At 38.0% G+C, this 24,932-nt stretch overlaps 1 protein-coding gene across 3 annotated transcripts; it reads right to left on the minus strand.

The window, feature by feature from the left end:
* Window positions 1-579: 579 nt before the first annotated feature.
* LOC120150088 (brefeldin A-inhibited guanine nucleotide-exchange protein 5-like) lies at window positions 580-24,711 on the minus strand. Of its 3 annotated transcripts, none has more exons than XM_039162799.1 (34): window positions 24,608-24,711; window positions 24,293-24,451; window positions 23,337-23,412; window positions 22,768-23,020; window positions 22,501-22,622; window positions 22,362-22,420; window positions 22,212-22,269; window positions 22,053-22,137; window positions 21,758-21,955; window positions 21,547-21,605; window positions 21,375-21,444; window positions 21,225-21,293; window positions 20,730-20,852; window positions 20,592-20,645; window positions 20,389-20,477; window positions 20,134-20,230; window positions 19,935-20,033; window positions 19,621-19,818; window positions 19,374-19,484; window positions 19,118-19,302; window positions 13,409-14,032; window positions 12,725-13,142; window positions 5,455-5,694; window positions 5,159-5,282; window positions 4,931-5,079; window positions 4,229-4,585; window positions 3,871-4,037; window positions 3,531-3,772; window positions 2,898-3,076; window positions 2,326-2,445; window positions 2,105-2,241; window positions 1,705-1,990; window positions 1,491-1,586; window positions 580-748 (listed from the first exon to the last, which is right to left on the minus strand). In XM_039162799.1, the coding sequence occupies exons 2-34, from the start codon at window positions 24,393-24,395 to the stop codon at window positions 686-688; spliced, it is 5,310 nt and encodes a 1,769-aa protein (XP_039018730.1). In that variant the 5' UTR covers window positions 24,396-24,451; window positions 24,608-24,711; the 3' UTR covers window positions 580-685. The 3 variants fall into 3 exon arrangements, with proteins under 3 accessions (XP_039018730.1, XP_039018729.1, XP_039018731.1); XM_039162798.1 differs by having other exon boundaries at window positions 2,898-3,085; XM_039162800.1 differs by lacking the exons at window positions 23,337-23,412; window positions 24,293-24,451; window positions 24,608-24,711 and having other exon boundaries at window positions 2,898-3,085; window positions 22,501-22,627; window positions 22,768-22,908.
* Between the last annotated feature and the right edge of the window lie 221 nt (window positions 24,712-24,932).

Below are 24,932 nucleotides of genomic sequence, written 5' to 3' on the forward strand. Positions count from 1 at the left end.
TTTTCTTTTTTAGATTTTAGACTAAGTTTCATGAGCCTTAAATTATTTTTTTTAAAAAAATCTAAATTGGTCGGGGTCTTGCGTGATTGAAAAAAACACTATAGTAGCGATTCCGATGTCAGTGTGATACACGGATACTTAAGAAATACACCTTTGAGGAAAGAAAGAAAGAAAACAAAGTGAAAAAAAAAATAGTCAATGTAACCAATGGGTGGCTTCCACATCAACATAAAACTGATCAGATCACCCGAGCAATTTCTAATTGAACGCTCCAATGACAAAAAAAAACAAAGCATTTTGACGGTTTTAATGATCAAGTTTAGGGACCAAAACAAGAAAACGGTCAATCTCAGTAATGGAACTTGTAGTTTACCATTAAGAAAAATGCAGAACTCAATCAGAAAAACACATGAAATTCAAATATATTCAATCCCTATAACAAAAGTCTCGCTATCTGTAAATGTTGTATGCAAAAAGGATCGCTGAAGCAGCCTCCCCATATTTAATTCTATGCTACCTCGTAAATAATAAAGCAATTGCAAGAAAGAAATACCACTTTTAAACCATCTAATTTTACTCTTCAGCCAGATAATAATACACAACAGTGGCTATGATCCAATGCAATTCGCAACAACGCTGAAATTCATTCCTCAGAAAGCTGCTAAAAAATAGACATTATAACTCTTCATGGAAGCAGAGCTTTCAACTGTATCCTGAAAAGATCACCGAGTGCTCCACGAACACCGATCTGAAGACAATGATATAATCAGTTACAGCGACGAATTCAAAGAATAAGATGTTAATATTTTATCTAATTCAGACACGAAACAAAAATAAAAAATGATAAAGCACATCCAAGGTAATTGGACTATGCTCAAATGATCATTTTGCCCACTAAACTTTAAAAGTTATGAAATGACCATTAAACTTATCAAACTTTTACATTTATTGTAACGTCACAGTTACCATTTTGTAACAGTTTGATAACTTTTGGTGTAATTTACCCAAATAAAAAATACTAGTTTGACTTCCAGTCCTGTGCTATTCTTTTAAAACATGGGAGTAGCATGCAATGCATAAGTTATTGATAGAATCTAGAGTTCGTTGAAAGCTTATACCCAAGATAGGGGCAGCAGTGATGGAAAAGAGAATGTCAATAAACTTGATGCAATTCTTATAGGGTAAAGTACACCGGAGGTCACTGAACTATACTCAAATGATCGTTTTGATCACTGAACTTTCAAAGTTACAAAATGCTCATTAAATTTTATCGAACTTTTACACTTGTTCTAGTGTTGCAGTGACCATTTTTGTAACAGTTCAACAAATTTAATGATCATTTTGTAACTTCTGAAAGTTCAATGAGAACGATTGTTTGAACATAATTAAATGACCTCTGATGTCATTACACATTCTCATATTGGGATACAAACTTGCAACCCTAAATCTATGAAATCTAAGGTACAGGGAAGGAGAAAGGGAGATTTTACCTGGTCACAGCAAACAAGTTTTGTGAGCAAAGGATAAAAATCCCTGAGGTGTCTTCTGAAAATCTTCTTGTTCATGTAGCACATGCCTCTAAGCACCTGCAAAGCGCAAAAACGAAGCGAGATTCTCTATTACTGCTGCGGATAATAAGGTAATTATTTAACAAAATTAAACCATATCACTTTTTACTTTTAGTTCTTTTTCCTGATATAGTACCTTAATAATGACTGGAGACCGCAGCTCCAGAACCCGATGAACATCCACATTGCTAGTTTCCCCTACAGTAGACTGGAGGTCAGTTGCATCCCTGAGTACCTGTTCACAGAAAGACACCAGCCTCTGCTCTGATATTCCTTCCAATTTCGTTTCTTCAGTGTCGGGAGTCCCATTAGATTCTAGATGTTGTCCGTTATTGTCATTAAGTCCCGATGTTACTTTTTGCAAGACATCCAGATAAATGCAAGTTCCCGCTAACTCCTGACGAAGAAGATTTGGAGGGGGCCTGGAACAATATTAAGTTGTTAGAAACCAGGTTCTTTGACCTTAAGAGTAATAATTAACAGGATAGGCAAGAAGATTACTAAAAGATGAAATTAGGAAACATTGATTTTCTTACCTTTCCGCAGGAATATGGTGCATGCGTGTTCTGAGATTAGTAAATGAATTATATGAAGCGGCAAACTCTAGTAAGGATAGCACGATGTCCATTACGGCAATCTTCTGAGTTACTTTCAAATTATCCCAGTATTTTTTCTGCCAATTTAGACACTTTAATTGGTAAGAGAATTACAAAAATTATACCACAGGTGCCACTTCCCAAAGTAAAAACATGCAAACCTGAATGCTATCAACAGCACCAAGAAGTAATAACTGAGTGATGCATTTGCCCCTAACAGCTGCCATCAGTGGACTTTCCTCCTCATCTTTAGCTTCGGGCTCATCAGCAGAATCAGGAACCTAGAGAAATGTTGGATCAACAAGAGAGGGGTAAGTGAAAAAGGGAGAATGCATACCGTGTCAATAACACATTACATCCACACTTCTTCGGTTGATCCTTAAATAAAAACATTGGCAAGATTGAATTGACAAAACCAGCTTCTTGATCCTTATAAGCAAAAAGTTGCATTAATCGGAAAAAGCGAACTTGGTCCAACAAATACATTTCCTTTTTTTTCCAAGTAAGTGCAATAAATAAGCAAGCATTTTAAAGGCTTGTGCAGAAAGCAACAGAGAACAGCGGCAGAAACTGAAGCTATCACATGTCAAAAAATTCTCAAGTGTAACAATTCTTGAAAGAAAAAATAAATAAACAGAACATCTCTTGCGATTGAAAAGAGACGTAAAACTTCAAATACACAAAGAAAGGAATCACTGACCACCAAACGGCACAACCAAAGACACTTGCGTACCTTCAGTGGTGAAGATGGAACTGGAGTCCCTGATGTAGGACTCTTTGGTTTTGAGGTAAAACTTCTAACAAATATGTTATCCATCATATTTCCCATGATTCTTTGACCTATTGTTTGATTTCGTTGTAGATTCCCAGCTTCAGCAGACTTCTGAGCTCTACCTGATGGTGAGGGGACACCTACAAGAAAGACAGTTTATATTCGTCAGGTTTGCTAATGTACAAATTCAAATGTCCATATTGGGCTGTATGGACAGTAGTCTATGGGCCAAGCTTTTACTCAGAGTATGAAGGAAAACAAGACATCAGCATACGGTTAGAAAATTGAACTTAGTAAAAAGTTAGATGATTCTGCAAAGTGCAACTAATTCTGGTATTTGAATAATATTAACTAATGAAGATATTTTTTTTTTGATAAGATTTGAAGGCCTCATTAAAAACCTCCTTCTTGATTAATGGAGCTTGTATAGAAGCTTCTTAATCATCGGAAGGAGGAAAAGAGTGCCTTATAATTTCATTATAGAAAATAGAATTACAACCTTGGAACAACTATTCCAAAAAACCCTTACAAACGGTTGGAGATATAGATTCCCTGTTTGGTGTGTTTTAAGGGGAAAGATCCTCCATAGCTCACCTTCATATCCATCTGGAATAGATTGTAATTCTTGATTGTGGTCTTGTGAAAGAGATGCGTTAGTATTCCTTGCGCCGCTTGGAGATGCAACTGGTGAAGTCTTCCCATTATCAGTAGAACCAAACTGATAAATTTCACCATCTGTATAAACCTTTAAATCTCTTAAAATTGAGGGGTTCATTGGATTCTGTAGTCCCAATGTGTTGAGTAGCTCAAGCGGTTGTGTTGTGTACGATGCATCCCTGGAAATAAAGAATGAAGTAAACAAAATACACGACTTGAAAATAAAAATTCTAATTGTATAAAGATTATGCATTCTCAAATCTAAAGATATACATACCTTATGCTCTTCAACAACATATCCCAGTCACTCTCACTGAACTGGTGTCCTCCAACCTCTATGAGATGGACCAACGCCCCAAGAGAAATTGAAACAACAGTCTGATCTGACTTTTTAGCACAGTCCAACAGCAAACTCAAGAGTGGTGGCAGCATAAAGCATACCTCCTGTAGGAAACAAAAAGACAAGAAAGTTCCGGCAACCAGTAACGTCAGGAAAGCTTGCCCCAAACACAAGATTATATGGACCATTGGGAATTTAGATGAAATATGTTTTCCCGTCACACAAACTAAACCCCACCCTCTGCATTTTATATCATGTGAATAATAATATTAAGAGAACTACAAAACTCATGTACCTTGTAGAAAATGTTGAAAAGGTTGCACAACAACTGAAGAGAATGAATGCTGCTTTCACGGAACAACACATCCCCAGAGGAAATTAAGCTCTCCTTTCCGGCATGTCTCACATGATCAAACATGGGAAACAAGACACGATGGAAAATGCTCTCCCAAAATGATGTTGAGAATTTGCTACCTCTTTCATTCAGCAAATCAAACAAAACTTCAAGTGCACAACTCCTAACCTCAGGTCTTGAATCTGATGTCAGGTCAGACAAACCAGCCAGCATTGGAAACCAATAATGCTCAGTTACATCAAACGACGTGTCACCATCAGCATTAATTGGTTTAAGAGCGCCACCAGGAATACGTCCCTGTAATTGAAAAAAAAAGTTGAAACACTTGACAAAGATGTCAATTACAAAGAAAAGAACGCAGAAGAAATTGCAAATTCACAAACATGGTTTGAAATAATCAATGAGGTGAAATAGCTAATATTAACTTTGTTTTCCACAGAGAAGAGCAAAAAGATTTAATAGAAAACTTCCAAGTTAAATAAAAAATTATAGCATGTTGATCATAAGAAAGACGATAAACAAAGTCTTCTTGGTAGAAGGGTTGGCGATCGTGACTAGTTTTAGACGTACAATGGAAGATATCAAGAGGGGAGAACAACATGCTCAAGTAACAAAAGCTGAAGAATGAAAAACAAAACAAACCTCCGCTAGACGGTCTTCACATATACGGAGAAGGGCCACAGCCTTCAAACTTATACGGTGAGAAGTTTTATTGTTGGCAAACCTAATAAGACAGTTGACACAGTCCATAAAACAATCTCCAACAACTTGATCAAAGTGTTCCAGTATAACTGCAAGGAACCTGCTGTTAAATTCATTGGAAAAATGAAGAGAAGGATCAGTCAGAAAAAAAAAATGGCAGTTCCTTACCCTGTTCCACGTTCTCAAATGCACTTTCAACAATTGGTTCCAAATCATCATCTGCAGCAGCAGTGAAAATCATGAAAACACTTCGCCATCCAGATTTTATGCTTCCAACCTTTGATTTTATCATCTGCAATAACATCATTGTAAGTTTCAGTGTCACACAAGGATCCAAGTGAGAAAGAAAAAACTGAGAGATTTAAAATTGAAAATATATTAACAGCAAAATGTAGATGATAGAGGAAAAAACATCACCCAGCGGGAGAGCTAGGTGTTAAGAAAATCTGAACATGCAGACAAACCTGAACAATGCAGTCAACAATAAGGCTCCTTACAGTTCCACTTCGACTATTCCGCATGAGAACGACAAAAGGTTTAAGAATATCATTTTGAAAAGTAAAATTGGTCAATTCAGCACGCTCCAAATACTTCATACCAAGCTGCCTCAAAGAATCTATGGCATACATAGCAATTTTTTCATCAGCGTGGCTGCCAGCAGAAATGAAATGATCTGCAAGGACAGTCCATATTCTAGCCCAGACCTGGAAGGCATAACATTAAAACTTTTAGAATGTAAGAAAGCGTGAACTTTAGTAGGAAAATAAATCATTTTCGATATATGGTCAATTTAGAAACCATAATTAGATCTCACTAAGTCAACATAACAGCTCGTCTGTTAAAATGGCACATCCAAAACTAATTATTGTATAAAAGTGCTAGTATGTGGACATACTTCATTTGACAAAACGATGAGTGAGAAAGTTAGTGAGAGAGAGAGTGTGGAGCCGAGAGGCAATGGTTCTCCTGGCAGAGGTAGAGCAGTGCTTGGTGGAGGATCGTGGGTAGCATTCATAGATAATCTTAGTAGGAGAGTGCATAGAAGTGTTTTATGGGATCGTTTGTCTCCATGGCAAGGTGGTTAAGGTGTTCATTCCATTTGTTAATAGAAGACCTAATTATAAGGATAAAACGTTTGCTTTTGTGCACTTTGCAAGTAAGGAGGATTTGCTTAATGCAATGAGTAAGATGAACAATGTCATGGTAGATGGGAGGAGAATAGTGGTAACGACTGCGAAATATCAGAAGAGTAGTTTTTCAGGGAACCTTAAGCATAACAGTGTAGCTGGGTCTAGAGATGCAGGTGTGGAGGTTTCCAAAAGGAAAAGTCCATTATGTCAAGATGTTGATGTTGGGAAGAAGCTGTTGAATAAGTTCCATGATGGTAGAACATATAAGGATACGGTAGTGGGAGTGAGAAATGTTGAGGGTCAGCAAGTTTCCAACTCTGGAGATAAGAGGGAGGTGAAGAAGCCTTTGGAAGTCTTTATTCCAATGGAGGAGAGAACATGGCTGAGAACGTCTTTAACAGGTATTTGTAAAGCGATTTTTGAAGTTGAGTTTGTTCAGAGGGCTTTAAGAAGTGAAGGAATCAATGTCAAGGTGGTAAGGTGGGGCTATGCAAAAAATGCATGTTTGATAGTCTTTCGGTCCGTGGAGGAGAAAGATGCAGCGGTGGAAAACAAGTGGGAGGCATTGTCCTTTTGGTTCGAAAGGCTAGAGCCTGTTTTGGAAGAGAAGTGTGTCCCATTACCTTATTGTGCAGTTTCCATGATAGTCCCATTAAACTGTTGGTCAGTTTCATTCTTTACAAGTTTAGCATCGAGATGGGACAAAGTAGTGAAGATCCAGGAGCATACTGCTCAAAGAGTGGATTGCAGGGTAGCTCATATGTTGTTAAGGGTTGAGAGCCCATTTGATATCCCATCCCATGTCACCATTAACACTTATGGAAGGTCTTTTATTATTAAGATTAAAGTGGAAGGCAGTGAGGATTTCTTTCCTGTGATAGAAGATGGAGTTGATGAAGAGGGTTCTGTGGAGGGAACAACTGATCCATGGGAGGAGACCTCGTCAGAAGAGAATCAAGGGGATGATAGGGAGGGTCTGCAGGAGCAGTTGAATTTCAAAAAGATGGCAGACACTCAGAACAGGGTTGAAGCATGGGTTAGGAATGCTACAAATGGGGGTGACACGCTTACCGGTGGAAATTTGAAAGAAAATGCATAAGTCAATAATATCTTAGATGCTGACTTTTGTTCTGAGGGGACAGTACTAGGTGAGGTTCACAGTCAGCAACAAGTGTCAAGGGTTTTTTCTGAAGGAAGGAAAAGGGTGAAGGGCATGGGAGGTGATACCTCGGGATAAGATAAAGTGGACAAAGATGATGGGCTTAATTACAGCATGGGGGGAGAGAGGTGTTTGGGCCTTACCAGGGAAGTCCAAGAACAAATAGAAATGGGGTTAAGTCTGCAGATTTAATAAATTGTATACAAGCTGATTTTGCTCTATAGAATGGGACGTTTTTCAATGGCCCAGCGGCGTCCTAGTGGGAGGAGTGCTTCAGTCAGTAAAGCTGAAAAAGGTTTCTATAAGAATGTGTATGCTAGGAGTTAGGAAGTTAAAAGTTGCAGTGGTAAGGGGTGTGATTATGTTACAGAAAAGGAGAACCAGGGGAGGACAGAAGCTTTGGAATGTTGGAATGTCTCTAAATTGTTGGGGGTTAAATTTAAAGGAGGTGAGACAGATTTCTTGACCAAAGTAGGTCCTATGGTAAAGGAGAGAGATGATTGATGGTCGGTAGTAGGAATATGGATTTAAGGTTATGGTATGTTTATGATGGTAGAATGGTCCATAATGTGTTGAAATGTTAGGGGTTTGGGTAGGAGGGTGAAAGCTCGAGCAATAAAGAGGTTTGTAGAGGAGAAAAAGCCTACAATTTTATTTTTACAAGAATCTAAACTGGAAGTTGTAAGTCCTTTGTTAGTAAGGAAAATGGGAGGCAAAATTCTAACTGGTTTAGTAACAGTTCCTGCTGTAGGTTCTGCTGGTGGTTTAATAACTTTGTGGAATCAAAAGGAATTTGTGGTGAAGGAAGAAGTCATCCATAGTAGATTTGTGGCAATAAAGGGGTTGATGGAAGGGGTACAAGGAATTTGTTGTTTTATTAATGTCTACGGTCCGAGTGTTGATACAGATAAGGAGCATTTTTTAGGGATTTATCATCCTTTTTGGAACAACTTCAGTGCCCAGTGTGTTTAGGAGGAGATATCAATGCAGTATTGTCCCAGGAAGAGAAAGATAGAGGAGCAGTGAATCCGATATCCATGAATTGTTTCAGAGATTTTGTTAGTCAGACGAATTTGATTGATTTGCCGTTATTTGGAGGTCGTTTTACGTGGTGTAATAATAGGAAAATTCCCACTTATGAGAGGTTGGATCGGTTTTTGGTTGATCAGACATATTTTTGGTCTTTTTCAAAATTAAGCCAAACTTTGCATCCAAGGTCTGTCTCTGACCATAATATCATTTTGTTGGAGAATAAGGAATGTAATTGGGGGACAAAACCATTTCGGTTGTTTAATTATGTGTTGGAAGATGGGTTTAGTGAGATGATGAAAACGGAGCTGTCTAAATTCTGCAAAGGGGCGAATCCGATGTCCATCTCTAAAGTACTTAATCGGGTGAAGGATGTGGCAAAGAGGTGGTCGAGGAGGGATTATCTTCAGCTGCCATGAAAAATCAGAATGCTGGAGAGAGGAATTCAGGATATGGAAATGGATTTGCAACAAGGACTTCACATGGTGTCTATGCAATCTATTATTGAAGCAAATTGAGAATTATGAGAGCTACAAAAAAAAAAGAATCCATTTGGATGCAAAAGTCTAGAATAAAGTGGAGATTGGAAGGAGATAAGAACACTAGATTTTTCCATCATAGTGCGGCAATTAGAGGGAGGATAAATTGTCTTAAATCTCTCAAAGTTGACAATGTAGTCACGGAAGATCCCAGTGTTATTAAAGCCTCTGTGAGGGGTTGTTTAATGAAAGGAATACTTTGGAGGTTGAAGACTTAAATCTGGATTTTCTTACACTATCGGAAGGGCAGTGTCTAGCATTGGAGAAGCCATTTTCGGAAGAGGAAGTATGGGATGTTATCGTTCATTCGGATAGTAATAAAGCTCCAGGACCGGACGGTCTAAATTTAGGTTTCTTTAAGAAATTTTGGACCTCTTTGAAGGATGATGTGATTCTGTTTTTTAAAGATTTCTATGAGGGGAAGGAGTGGGACTCAGAGGTAAATTATTCCTTTATTTCTCTCATTCCTAAGAAGGCTAATCCGGAGGGGTTGGAAGACTTTAGGCCAATTAGTCTTGTCGGAGGGCTATATAAAATTTTATCAAAGGTCTTAGCTAGAAGATTGAGCTTGTGTATTGATGATATAATGAGTCCGTCTCAATTTGCTTTCATTCTGGGAAGGAATATATTGGACTGCTCGTTTATAGCAAATGAAAGCATTGACTTTTGGAGGAAGAAAGAGTTGAAGGGAGTAGTTTTTAAAGTGGACTTCAAGAGAGCCTATGATTCGGTTGATTGGGATATTTTGATGAAAATTATGAGCAAAATGGGGTTTGGTGTAAAGTGGAGGTCATGGATGTATCAATATATGTCTTCAGCATCAATTTCAGTTCTAGTAAACGGGTCACCTACAGAGAAATTTCACACAGCGAGGGGATTGAGACAGGGTTGTTCGTTATCGCCTTTGTTGTTTAATTTGGTCGGTGAGTTACTGCATTTGTTGCTAACTAAAGCAGTTGACATGAGACTGCTTTCAGATTTCGATCTAGGTGTTCAAGATAGGGCATTTAAGCTTTCGCATCTGCAATTTGCGGATGATCTTATAATTTTCAGTAAAGGTTCTACTCGTGATTTGAGGAATGTTAGAAGAGTGTTATTAATATACGAGTTACTGGTGGGGTTGAAGATTAATCTTGTTAAGAGCAGAATTTATGGTATCAATGTTGAGGATGGGGTGTTAGCTACTTGGGCTAATGATATTGATTGTTCGGTAGGCTATTTCCCATCAGAGTATCTAGGTTTACCCTTGGGGTACAAGAGAAATTCGGTTGCTATGTGAGAGCCAATAGTGAAGAGATTTCATGCTAGGTTGAGTGGTTGGATGTCTAATTCCCTATCGCTTGCAGGAAGGGTAGTGTTGGTTAAAACAATGTTGTGCTCGCTCCCTGTTTATTTTCTTTCCATTTTCAAAATTCCAGTTGTTGTGCTAACTTAATTCTATCATGGCTTCATTTTTGTGGGGGGGGTGTGGCGGATAAAAAAATATCTATTGGTTAAATTGGAATGCGGTTAGTAAACCAAAAAAATTGGGGGTTTAGGGGTACCAAATTTATCACTCTTGAACAGAGCATTATTGGGGAACTGGGTATGGAAGTTTGCATCAGAGAAAGAGTCCTGGTGGAAGAGGGTGGTATGTGGTGTATATGACATGGATCCGAAATGCATTATGACCGGGAATTCGTGGCCAGCCCGTGCATCATGGATTTGGAGGTGTGGTTAAAAATTTCTTTATCGATGACGGTTTTGGGGATTGTATTAGGAAGAATTTGCGTTTGAAGACAGGGAAGGGGAATTCTGTGCAGTTCTGGAACGATGTATGGTTGGGTGAAGTACCTTTGAAAATTCAGTTTCCTAGACTCTATGTTCTTTCGAGTAACAAATCGGGTAAAGTGATGGAGTTTAGGGTGAATAATGGCATTGGTTGGGTGTGGGGCATTCAAATGAGGCGAAATTTGGCGGATTGGGAGATAGAACAGCTGTTGCAGTTGATTTCTATGTTGAACAATATTTCTATATCTCCATGTGAGGAAGACTGTTGGATTTGGTCAGGAAATGGTGAGGGTTGTTTTTCAGCTAAATCTTGTATCAACATTTTCTTTGATCAAGATGGTTTTCAGCAGGAGATCTGGGAGAGGCACATTTGGGTAGGGATTGCTCCTCCACGGGTGGAGACATTTGTTTGGCAAGTTGCTCATCACAGAGTGGCGGTTAAGGAGGAATTACTGAAGCGAGGTGTGGCAGGGATTGATGATCCTTTTTTTTATAGAAGTTGGAGGTCTCATTAAAAACTCCCTTCGTATTCGTCCACATACTAAGAAGTATGTTAATGAACATAGGAAGAAAGAAAAGAGTACCTCATATTTCATTGAATAAAACGCCTCATTACATATGAAAACACGAAATACCCTCAAACGAGGATAAACACCATTACAAAAAACATAATCACCTCTTTTTATTCATTGTGTGGTAGGGAAATGGAATCAGTTAGTCATCTCTTTTTGCATTGCGAGGTAGTATGGGGTTTGTGGTCCAGATTTTTGAATATCTGGAATTTGTCCTTTGTGATTCCAAAGAATATCATTGACTTTTTAAATTTGTGGGATGATTTACTTCCGAACTCTTTGATTTGGAAATTTATTCCAAGGGCATTGATGTGGTCAGTGTGGAAATGTAGAAACGAGGTTATTTTTCAGAAAGTAAAGTTGGATGTGGTGAGACTGCTTTTTATTGTTCGTTTTAGAATAGCTTACTGGTTTGTTGCAAAGTTCAAGGATGTGCATATCCCTTTAGACTCACTAGTGGGTGATCTAAAACTTGCTGACTTGGTGGGAAGACAGGGAAATGGTAACTCTACACCAATTTGCTGGGTTCCTCCTCCGGATGGGTTCTTAAAGCTAAATGTTGATGGAGCAATGGCAAAGGGCTGGGATAAGGGAGGTATTGGTGGACTGATTCGGGAGAGCAAAGGTATGGTGCTTCAATGTTTTTCAGAAAGAGTTGGGGGTGGTCCTCCTATCTTGGCAGAATTATTGGCGATTAAGAGGGGGTTATGTATTCTGGAAGATTTAAGTTTTGTTCTTAATCAGAGGTTTATTCTCGAATCAGATTCAAGCAATGCTCTGAAGTGGATCAAGAGTCCGGGTTCATGCACTCCTATGTTTCAATTATTGGTGAAGGATATAGTTTCTCTTATGGCAGGGAAGGATATCATTATTAGGCACATTTTGAGGGCTGCAAATTGGGAAGTTGACAAATTAGCTAAAGATGGGATAGGGTAATGTTATGGTTTCTGTCTGTCTCGGTTGAGGTGTGGTTGTACTATTGTTTCATCTAATAAATTTTAGGCACTCTTTTCCTCCTTTCTCCTTCATGTTACTTTCATAACATGGAGGGTGAAAAATGGGGTTTTAATGAGGCCTAATCTTCTATAAAAAAAAGTGCTAGTATGTGGTAAAAGAAAACCAAATTAACATAAAATGTTATGTTCAAGTAAATTAGAGTAATTTTACATATAAAGTTTATTCAATGCGTTATTTAAACTTTTTACAGAATTTTATCTACAGTTTATCAAGAGAGCATGGCACAATAAATCATGTAATTTATGAACCTTTTTTCCTAGAAAAGAACTTTCAAGAAGGAATGAAAAGCTTTGAACTAAGAGAAGATGGGTGGAATTCAAAGATGGTCGGAGCATTTTAAGGAGTCCTCTCTCTGGTATTCCTACATGTTTCTCCTCAATATTTCGATATACCCATTGAGGTAATGCATATCTTAATCTACATAAGAAGTTTCAGAATATGACTAGCTATAAAATCTTGATAAGTAATTATAAACAAAAACAAGAGAATGTTGCAGTCAGTAAGTCTGAAGGAAATACCATACGTATACGAGCAATATTGTAATAACTGATCTCAACAAGCTTCTGCAAGCTGAAAACACGAGCTGGGGTTTGTCTTAGTTCTTCTGCTGATACACCACAGAGAGCAGTGAAGAACTCCACAACTGAATGACTAGGCAATTTTTCACTATTTGTAAAAACCTGTTCAGCAGGTTTCCCAGCCAATTCTTTCAGTGACTGCACAACAGCATCCCTGGATATCTGATTTGATCCATGCATGACAGTTGCAGCAATTGCAGGAGTTGTCGTAATAAATTCAAGCCGAGAAACACATTCAAGAACAGCATTCCACGTGTCTTGAAGAGAGTCAGGTTCGGAGTCGCATAAACCCAATAGAGTCCGCAATGCTTCCACATTTTTACTACGCATATCCCTTGGGGCATGCAAGAAAGTAAACCTAACATCCAAAATTCGCAGACTAAGTATCGTAGCTAAAGTACTGCCCAAGGATTAAGAGAATTACAATGGTTGACGTATAAATTGCATAATTAAACAAAGTAATTATTGATGCAGGGGCAGGACAACATAAGACAAGGTAAGACCAGAATAAACACAATGACAAGGTAAAACAAAAGCAATGGATAAAAACGGTAAGGATGGGGAAACAACTTGGCAATAATAGAAACAAAAGGAACTTTTCCAAGTAGAAAGAGATAGCTTTACCTGACCAGAGATGTTAAAAAGGCATAACGCATTGTATCCATTCCAAGGACATATGTGATATGTATCCCAGCTTTAAATCCTTCCATACAAAGAACAACCCTCGCCCTATTTTCACCTTCCTCCATTGTAACAGAGAAGGTAGCAAGCAGCGACCATCCTACAGCTTCAACCATGGGCTTCACAAGTACAATCTTCTCTGCAGTGTAAAAAATTCTCTTTGCTGCTTTGTTTTTGATGATAGCCTGTGTCTGCTTAATTATTGCTTCACTTTCAGACTTAGCATCAACTGCTGATTTTGGTTTAGGTAGAGCCAGGTTAAGGATACTAACAAGACGACCTCTCTCTTCTCCCTCTGGCTTTTGCCCGACACCTTTCCCAATGCCACTTACGTCATCTTTCATTTTTATCTCTTCTTTAACAATCGAATCATATATCTCTTCCAGAAGTTCAGTAGGGGCGGTCTCTTCATGATCATTTGTTGCATTCATACGAATAAAGTCTGACTTTGACATTTTAGGCCAGACCAGGGGGTTATGGGCATCAGTGTTCAGCATTATAACTGCATATGCAAGAACATATGCAGTGTCTGGATTCTTGAAAAGACCTGGATTATCAGCACAATACCTGCCAAACACAAAATGAGATAACTCATCACTGATCCTGCAGAAAGGCGTGTGTGTAATCAACAAGACAAGTGAACATCAAGAATTGTTTAAAAAACTCACTGAAAATATAGTAAAATTGTTTATACAAAAGTAATGATTTTCCAACAAAGGCATGTAACTCCTATTCATCTTGGCCACTAGACTCGTTATAGAAAGAACCTCAGAAGTTTTTAAAGAACGATAGTTGTATGACTTTTCTAAGCTAATTTTTTTTTTTGATAAGAATTACAGGCCTCATTAAAAACCCCTCTTGATTAATGGATCTTTTAGGAAAGCTCCTTAATCAGCAGAGGGAGGAAAAGAGTGCCTTAGGATTTTATTAATCATAGACAAAGTACATAAAATACAACCAGAAGACAAACTAACCAAACCTTAAAAATTACAGAACAAATAAACAAACCCCCTATACGACCAGACCTCCCTTACACAACAGCAAAACTATCACAGCCCCAACAACCTCCATAAACCAACAACCCTAATAAAAAATCTCTAAGGCTATTATAAATATTCATCAAATCCCCTGTTTAGCTAAAGTATCAGCCTCACAATTGCAGCTCCTCGGAATATGTCTAACAATGATCTCCCTCTCCAAGATTAGGGAAACAATTTTTTGAACCAACGAACTAATAAAACGAGGAGATGATGTCGGCAGCAAAATCCAATCCACCACTGATTTACAATCACTCTCTATAATTAACCTTCCTTTCATCGCCCATTCCGACGAGAGAAAAAAGTCAATGGCTTTCAGCTCTGCGAGTGGAGGAAGACCTGGACCAACAGCGTGCGAGAAAGACCCAAGAATTTTACTTTCCGAGTCTCTTAAAATACCCCCAATTCCCCCCAGCAGCCCGTCCCCACTAATTGCCCCATCCACATTAATTTTAAAAAAATAAAGTGGAGGAGGAAGCCAGCCCTGAACCTTCTTCCTTTTAGGGACCCTAGTATAATGCTTGTCTGCAAGTGTAGGGTCCCCTACAAGAGAGTCAACCTGAATAATAACGTTCGGGTGCTTAGTTAGGAACCATTTAGCCAATCTAAATCTGCAAATGAAGAAAAGAGTAGGAGTGTCCATTTTCCTATCATCAAAAACCACCGAGTTTCTAGCCTTCCATAATGTCCATAGAACTACCCCCGGTATAAAGCTCCATATTATTGACTTTGGCCTCATGTCCGACCAAGTACACAGCAAAGAGATTGGATCTTTAGGCAAGACTGACGAAATTCCCCATGACCTCCAGAAACTGCTCCATAGGTCCTATGCAACCAAACACGATATGAACAAATGCTGAACTGTTTCCTCCTGCTTAGCTCAAAACGGACAAGAGACCTCCTCCAATGTAACACCTCTTCTTATTAACTCCGTTCTAACTGCCAATTTTTGATGAGAAACCTGCCAGAGAAAGGTTTCGACTCTTGGTGGAGCCAAACCTGACCAAACGAACCTTTTCCAAATGAGGCTTCCCCCTGAATTGGAAGAAAGAGTCAATCTACAAGCTTTAGCGGTGAACAGTCCATCTCCCTTCCCCGACCACGCCAGAAAATCATCCACCGAATCAGACAGACCAACATTCTCCAATAATGACATCAATCGAATCCAGTAATCCATCTCCCAATCACACAGATTCCTTCTCGTTTGAATGTTCCAAATCCATCTATTACTCAAGAGACTGCCAAACTCTGAAACTTTTCCCCATTTGTTGTTAGAAAGAGCATAAATCCTTGGAAATTGATTCTTTAAAGAATCCTCATTTAGCCACACATCATGCCAGAATACAATCGACTTTCCATTGCCTACTTGAATCTTCGAGTGAGTTCTCAAACCAATTCCAATTGCGTCCTCTGTAAAGTAGTTTTTTGTAATACCCTTCCATATCCAAGAATCCGAAGGAGAGACTACCTTGTTGAGGCCTAAAGACAGCATACTCACATTATGTTTACTGCAAATCATGTTCTTCCAAAGTGTCTTTTTCATTTGCAAACTTCCATACCCATTTACTTAGCAGCACTCTGTTAGCAAAATTCAAATCCAAGATTCCCAAACCTCCCTCCTCTAGGGGTTGACAAACCCTTTTCCAATTCACCCAGTGAATTCGATTTTTTGAAGAACCTTCCCCCCACAAAAAGTTTGCCATAATAGAATTTAACTTCCTATAAACCTTACTCGAAATTCTGAAAATAGAGAGAAAGAAAATTGGCAATGATGATAGAACTGATTTAATCAACACCAATTTGCCCGCCATAGATAGTGTGGAAACTTTCCATCCGGATAATTTTTTGTTAAAATTTTGCACGACTGGCTCCCACAGAGCCTCTGAATTTCTTTTTGCACCTAATGGTAAACCTAAATAAACTGTGGGAAGAACCCCAACGGCGTAACCAGTCTCCTTAGCCCATTCATTTAAAACCTCGTCATCCACATTAATTCCATACAAATTACTCTTCGACAAATTCAAATGGAGTCTAGTCATTATGCTAAAAATCCTCAAGACTCTCTTAATATTAAGAATGTAAGTAGGTGAGTCTCGGCAAAACAAAATCAGATCGTCCGCAAACTGAAAAATGAGTTAGACTAAGGGAATCCGATCTTCCAAAAGCAAAACCCTGAAAAAGTCCCACATCCGCCACTTTTTTTAACATACGATTCAACAGTTCCCCCACTAAATTAAACAAGAGAGGAGACAAACTACATCCTTGTCTCAACCCTTTGCCCATCGAGAACTCCTTTGTAGGAGAGCCATTCACTAACACTGATATAGACGCCGTGGAGAGGCAACATTTTATCCAGGAAACCCATCTCTCCCCAAAGCACATGACTCTCAATAATCTAAAGATAATTGGCCATTCAACCGAGTCATACGCCCTCTGAAAATCAGCCTTGAAAACTACCCCTTTCAGCCCTTGCTTCCTCCAACAATCTATGCCTTCGTTTGCAATAAAAGCACAATCTAGAAGTTGTCTCCCCGGAATAAATGAAAACTGTGAAGGGCTCACAATATCTTGAATCACTGAAACTAGTCCCCTTGCTAACACTTTGGAAATGATTTTATAGAGACTGCCAACTAGACTTATAGGTCTATAATCTTCAATAACTTCCGGATTGTTTTTCTTTGGGACCAGAGAAACGAACACATGATTGACTCCATGATCCCATTTTCTCCCATAATAAAAATCCTCCATAAACTTCATAAGTTGCCCCTTCATAGTTGACCAGAATTTCTTGTAAAAACCCATCGTAAAACCGTCAGGACCTGGAGCTTTAGAGCTGTCCGACGAGAAAATAGCCTCCCTTACTTCCTCCTCTGAAAACATAACCTCCAAGCTATTCCTTTGGTCTCCACTCAATTTATCAAAATTTAAATTCAAGTTCTCCACCTCTAAAAAATCTTTAGAATTATAGGCTTCTTTGAAGAACTGGGAGACAAAATTTTTTATCAACTCTAGATCTGTCATCTCCTCCCCATCCACTTTCAATGCCGAAATAGTGTTGAATCTGTTTCTGTTTACAGCACATTGGTGGAAGAACCTAGTGTTTCTATCACCATCTTTAATCCATTTCACCCTCGACAATTGAAACCAAATACTTTCTTCAATCCTGTGCATTTTCCAGAGCTCTTTTCTGGATGACAGAAGCTGATCCCAGTCCAAAGTAGAAAGCCCACTGCCTTGCGCCTTAATTTCCAAGTCATTTATTTTGCTCTCCAACCCTGAAATAGCTTCAAATATCCCATGTTTACTTCTGATTGGCCATTCCTTGATACGTTTTTTAGTTCCTTGTAATAAACTATACATTCCACTTCCCCCTCCATTGACCCGATCTGACATTACATTTTGAACCATATCTACAAAACCATTATCCTCCAGCATATAGTTAAAAAATCGAAAGGGTTTAGGTCCCCAGTTTTTCCCATCTTCTACCAATAATATCGGGTTGTGATCAGAAAGAGATCTAGGGAGCAATTTCTGAATCGCCTTGGGGAAGCAACTTAAGAAGCTACTGCTCAATAAGAAACGATCAAGCCTTACCCACGTAGTGGTTTCTCTATTACTACCCCAAGTGAAATTTCCACCTACCAAAGGAAGATCTATTAAATTTGATTGTTGCAGGAAATTCCTCAGCAGACCCATTGAATGCCAATTTTGTGATGCACCAATCTTCTCCTCTTGTTCAAGATAAGCATTAAAATCTCCCTCAATGCAAACTGGCAGATTTACCGAGTGAACAAAACTCAACAGCTGCCTGAAAAACTCCTCCTTCTCTTCCACTACCGAAGGACCGTACACATTAATAACAACACACTCCACTTTAGACACCTTGAACTTCCCTGATAACACCTGAAATCTACTGTGATTAAACACCTCGTTTACCTCATAAGCATTTTCATTCCACAAACACATCAATCCACCAGCAGACCCATCCGCTGGCTGGAAACTTACTCCCTTCAGCAACTTTCCTCCTAATTTCCTACTAAGTCCCTTCTGGCTTTTACTCCGTTTTGTCTCCTGTAAAAGCAATATGACTGATTTGATCTTATTTACAAGTCTCGACACCCCTCTAATTTTTTCCTTTCTTCCTAAGCCCCTAACATTCCAAGAAAAAATATTGCACTCCATCATAAACACTTCAATCCAAACCTTCGAGAAACAGAAACTGGCTCACTAACCAGCTTCATTAGTCACCCCTGCACCTTCCTCCATCTTTCTAATTTTATCCAAAAAAGCCTCCCTCCCTTCCTTGAAACAAACACTAAACTGGCTCACTTTTCTAAGCTAATGAAACAAACAACAGATGGAAGTGCGAACAATGCTTAAGATATATTAGGACGGTGTTCTCAAGACAGTGGAATTTATCTGTGCAATGATGATCGACACTTCTAACAATAACCTTACCAGTGAAATTTTGGCATAAAACCTACCTGGAATGGCTAAAGAACCATCACTAAACTAAAGAACATCAAGTCTGTTTCTATAATTTAATAAAGTCAAGCTTATGTTTACATTTCAGGAAAATGACTGCTTCATGCACATAGCACAGATACCCCCATACCTTTCTGCAAACTTTTCCATGATGCGATCTATCTTTTGAGCCTCCCCAGGAAGACGAAATCCTTTAAGAAATTCTCGTATTGCAGTATCAAACTTCATTCCTGCAAATGCCATTGAATCGACATAAGCATGCATGACGGCAAGGGGAAACTCCTCATGTTGACCCAAATAATCACCGATTATTCCCTGCAACAATACTAAGCATTAGACCATTTCTCCAGCAATTAATCAAAAGTTGCATCATATAAGGATTTGACCTTGTCCAGGCTGGGAGTATTTCTTAGAAATTGGGCAACTGAGGCAGGATTATTTTCCACCAATTTATTTGATATCAGGTACCTAATACCCTTCACTGGTTGCCTGTTGAACTGCCATATAATTAAAACAGTAATTTAGAATCTAATTACAATTCAAGAAATTGAGGATTGTTGAACTGCCATATATCCAAATTGCAGAAAAGTTCCAGTGTGAAATGCTCCTTGAGCGTAAAACCCAATCACTTACCTCAGAGATGGCAGCTTCCATGGTAGATTTATGGGCTTTTGTCTTCTCAAAGTTACTGGGAACATCGTCCCTGCTTTTTAACTCAACAGATTCTCCAGTAGGATCTTCTTCAGGAGACCAGCTTCCTCCCCTCTTCCTTTCCGACTTTCCTCGAGATTTCTCCCAGTCAACCAGTGACTTCAGTACATTGACAAGACACTGAATAGTTCAAGTACAACAATATCAAACAATGGTGGACATGGAAGCATAGAAATTCAAACGAATAATAGACCATATACTTGGCAAGCTGATCTAGTAGAGCAAGATTAACCTACCTGGAGTGCAGAACCCTTAATTGAAGTAGTCTGGTTGGCAGCAATAGGGTTCGGGTCAGCATTTTGTGCCCCTTGAGCTATTTTAGACAGAGTCGTGACCTACAGGATCATAAGGCAAATGGTAGGCTTATATAAAAAAGCCAAGAACAACATGTAAACATATAAATAAATGGCATGTAAATAGTAACTAAGTTCATACCATGCGTTCAAATAAGTTTGGTGCCTCTAGATCACAGTCGTAATTCACATAAACATCAACAAGCATCTGGGGATCCTTGCAAACTTTCTCAAGCATCCTAAAAAAGTAAATAAATAAATAAAGATGAGATAATATTAAATAAAATCACAAACTACTTTGAAGATAATGAAAGCTGAACAGTGAAAAACACAGTTTAACTTAAACCAATTAGCATTGGTAATTGCATCATCCAATCAATTAGAAAAGGCACTGTACCGAAGAACACTCATTTTTTGGTTAATGGGGAAGTCTGAACCATCCAATGACCGCAAAACAATCAAGGGGAAAAAGACACCAATTTCACCCTGAAAGAGATAAAAAAAGAAACTCGGGCATCAAGCAGAACTGGTGTGTATCACAAAACTAGCACCATGTTTGAAAGAACTAGCTCTAACAATCTGTCAAGATGATAATCATACTTTAAGACTCTCTCGGAATCGCAACAAAAGCACAGCAAATATCCCAGTAGCATACTGCCAGAAAGAAATAAATAGTCAGGCAAATTATCGTAGTAGATTCTTCCAACAAATCAGGAGCGAACATAAATGCAAGATAACCTGAAAAATGGCGGGGGAATGTGAAACGGAAGCCCGCAACAAAGCATATGAGAGATATGCTTTCACTGAATCAATGAAATGAAAGTTCTTTGTAAATGAATGATTAACCCCTTCCAATAAACCCTGAAATAGCATAGACCAGCAAATATGGTGAACAACATTAGTAATCATTCCGTTATTACCTTTAAAAAATAAACGAATTTGGGCATTTTAAAACAATGTTTATGCTGAGATTATTTTAGGGCTACCAATGGAAGTCTATTCTACAATGTCAAAGCTACTCATATATTCAAACTCAAATACAATGAGGATAAATAGATGCTTCCCCAATAGAATGAAAATAGAAAACATATCATCTTAACAAGAGAATTAAAAAATGACGCATTTATAAAGATGAACCCACATATTTGGGAAAACACTGAATTCTTTATTCAAAGACTAGTAGAATACAAACCAGTTTTCTTACAAAGCATAAAATAAATTCATAAAATTAACCTGCAGAAGTTCAAGAGACAGAATGCGTGTCTTGGTTGTGACCTCATCAGTATCCTCCTTCATACCCATCTGCAAGATAAAATATTTCATGAAGGGAATGAAAGCAATGACCTCAAAATGGCAATAATAATTGGTGATAAAAGAACCAACCTTGCAAAGGGTGCGGAACACTAGTAATGCATCACGCTTAGCAATACTCATGCTCTCAAGATCAATCCCTCTAAAAGAAAAGTTTCAAGAATCATGACATGAAGCAACGACATACAAAGGAAAGAAAGAAAACCAAAACTGAAATTTTGGGTAAAATATTTTTAGTACATACCTTGTGATTTTCTTACCATCCTCAACATGCACAACTTTGTCAAGAGCAGCCTCTAAACCCTATAAAACATTTAAATGACACTGTAAAAACCATAAACAAAATAAAATAAAAACAAGCATTACCAAAGCAAACACATATAGAGCCATACAAAAACCCGAGTTCCCCAAGTCAAATTTATCAAAACAACAAATGGCAAATAAAAAAGATGCACCTTAATATCAGCACCACCAGCAAGGTTCTGAAGTTCCTCAACAGATGCAAGTGTGGTATCCTTGACCTGAATAAGTGCATCCCCTAAAGTCATTTCATCATCATTTTGATCATTTGAGGAAGTTTTTTCAGCTTTTGAGGCAGAATTCTCCATTGAAGCAGCTTCAGTATGATCAGACGAACTAGATGAAGTAGAAACCTATATTCCATTTAAAAAATACATGATTATCAACTTTCATCCTGATATAAAAGAGGAAAGAAAAAGTAGTTAATGGCTTGGTTTAAAAAACACATACTGGATCAGCCTCCATTCTCCTAAATACGATGCTAATCATCTGTGTTAACATTGCCTTTGATGTCGCTTGGTTTATCGGGCTCTTGCTACACATCCAAGCCACAAATTATGAGAAATATTAAGTTGGACTATCACTATCTTCAACAAATAGAAACAATACCTGTGAAGAGCAATATTGTAGCAGACTCTGATAACTCCAAGCAAAGGTTCCCCATGGACTGCATTTTTAATAAGTAAATTGCAACACAACTCAATTCAGAAGCTATACAATAAAACAGATGAGAATACCACATGATCCTGGACAACTTACCTCGGAACTTAGTGGATGCTACAGCAGTAAGAAGTACCTTCAACACTTGCAGAATTGTGCTGCAAATCATTTTCTGGAATTAAAAATGCATAACAAGAGGCATAGGCTAAAAATAAGGTTAACAGACAAGGCCACACACCTGTCAGGTGAAGAATTATCAACACAACCACAAACCATATTCAGAATGTCGGTAAACAGAGGAACATTTTTACCGCCATCTAAACCTGGATCTCCCTCCAGATGATCGTAGGCAATTAGTTTCTGTGCTTAAGGAATTAAACAGATCATAAGTAATCAACTATGTAGAAAATGAAGGCATTAAAATTTCCAAAATCAAAGAACCAAGACAGGGATCCCTTTAGGAGTATTTAACAGGTATTCAGATCAAGAAAGAAAAACTACATACATGAAGACAATCCAAAGCAGATTCAAGGATTTTTAAGTTGTTTGTCTCAAATGCCAGTTGAAGAGGATTTAAAACAAGCTCCACCTCAGCCCCTTCCAAGGTGTATCCTGCATTTGCTAAGGCAGTTATTATAGTTCCACTTGCACCTGTTGGCTTACTACCATGTTCAGTATCCCCCGCATTTTCTGAAACTGTGCTTGATCCATCAGGTTCTGTTCCAGTTTTTTCAGCTACAGTTTCAGTTTCATGGGAACTACAAGACCAAAACTTAAAATTAGAAGCCATTGATAATTGTTAAACTTCAGTCATGATAACACTACTGCAAGTAATATCAATTAATAACATATTTTACAAGGCCACGTAGGCTGAATCTGAAAAAGGTTATGGTGATAGGCAAAACTTCAGCTGTTAACCTATGGAGAACAAACAACTGTAAACTAATAGAACAAAGAAACATATATATCAAAAGGCTATTTTGTAGAGTTTATATCTTGGGTAAAAAACTAGGGATGAATCAAGTTGGAACTAAAAAAAGGAGTAGCAGGTTATAAGACTGATCAGATACAAACCTTCCATCTCCAGTGGGAGGCGCTGCTTGGTCTGGCTCACTGGATGAAGAATGCTGAATTGTTTGCTTAGGACCATCTGAAGAAATGCAAAAACAAAAATGATCAAAAGTAATAGATGAAAGCTATGACCAATCCACAGCAATTTAAACAAGAAATAACATGCAGAGATAAGTTCAAAAATTGAAGAAAACTAGTGAACATATCTTCTACTTAATGTATGGAGACAGTGCATAGTAGGAAGTGAAGGGTCCAAATCTTTACTCTACCATCCTCTTTTTTTCCTCTTAATTACACACTTACTATAGATTTCAGGTGAAAAAGAAGAAAAAACTAATTCCTAGAACAAGCGTTATAAAAAGAAAAAGAAATGGGATCATTATAAATTTATCTTTGCATTATTCTTTTGCAATTTCCCATCTTGACTGAAAACAATCTCCCTTCTAAATTCCATCAGACATATAACATAAATCTCACTCACTCTTTTTCTCATTAAAATACGAAAGTAATAACTTAAATAAGATGGGCATCATTTACTCCATAAAAAATACTTCTTAACCTAATGCCAAAAGAGATTATAGCATGAAAAGAACAACAACTGCTACTAAACTCCATTTCATATCCCTAAATACCATTCTAATTGCATTACAAGTGATGGTATAGTAGAATGCAAATGAATTAGAAGCAAAACTTAAATAGCTAAACAACGGCTAACGCAGTGGAAAAATCAATAGAGCATAATCCGAACTTAAAAGTTCTTTAACTCACAAGGCCGGTTCATTCGCTGAGAATAAAAACTAGACTAGAAAATAGAAAAAAAAAGAAAACAGATTAAAAACAAAGAAATTATAATCATGAAAACAATTCCAGATAAACGGTGAGCAAAAGAATTTCTAAGAAACAATAAAGGAAATGAAGATCGATAACATAAAATCTAAAAAAGAAAGTACAGATCTAACCTAGATAAGTTTGAATAGCCTTTTGAAGATCGGGATGCTTTTTGCCAGCACACTCCTTGAGCATCGACTCGAAAGCCCGGCTCACAAATCCACCTGCCGCCATTTCGATCTAAGCCGATGCTTCCAACACGATAGTTCCAGAGTTTCCTTCTCTCCCGCCTACAACGAAAACGTCAATGCAGAAATGAAGTGATTAGCCATTATTTTATAGAAATTGAAGCAGATCGTTGAAGAAGACTGTTAGGATCTACGAGTGTATACATACAAATAGAGAAACGGAAATAAGAGAAACAAAGAATGAAGAATGAAAGTTACCGCTCTTTGTTCTGAGAGACAATCAATTGGAGACGGAATTAAGAAATTTGTGAAGATCGGGATGAGCAGATCCGACGAGATCTGTGGAAATTGAATTGAGGATGATATCTATCGAGATGACCGTGACTCCGTGAGCGACTACTGGGCTTTTAGTTGCGATGAGCCCAGTTGATGCTCGGTTTTGATTGGAATTTGGCGTCCAAAGCAGACACTAATGACGGCTAGATGCTTAGAAGAATCTTTAGATTGTTTTGGAGTAAATTGTATCAGTTGTCGTTGAATTATGTCATAATAATCATTTTGGCTATTAAAGTTTCATAAATTA

The sequence above is a fragment of the Hibiscus syriacus genome, unplaced genomic scaffold (genome assembly GCF_006381635.1).
Source record: "Hibiscus syriacus cultivar Baekdansim isolate YM2019G1 unplaced genomic scaffold, ASM638163v2 tig00111013_pilon, whole genome shotgun sequence".
Classification (NCBI taxonomy): Eukaryota; Viridiplantae; Streptophyta; class Magnoliopsida; order Malvales; family Malvaceae; genus Hibiscus; species Hibiscus syriacus.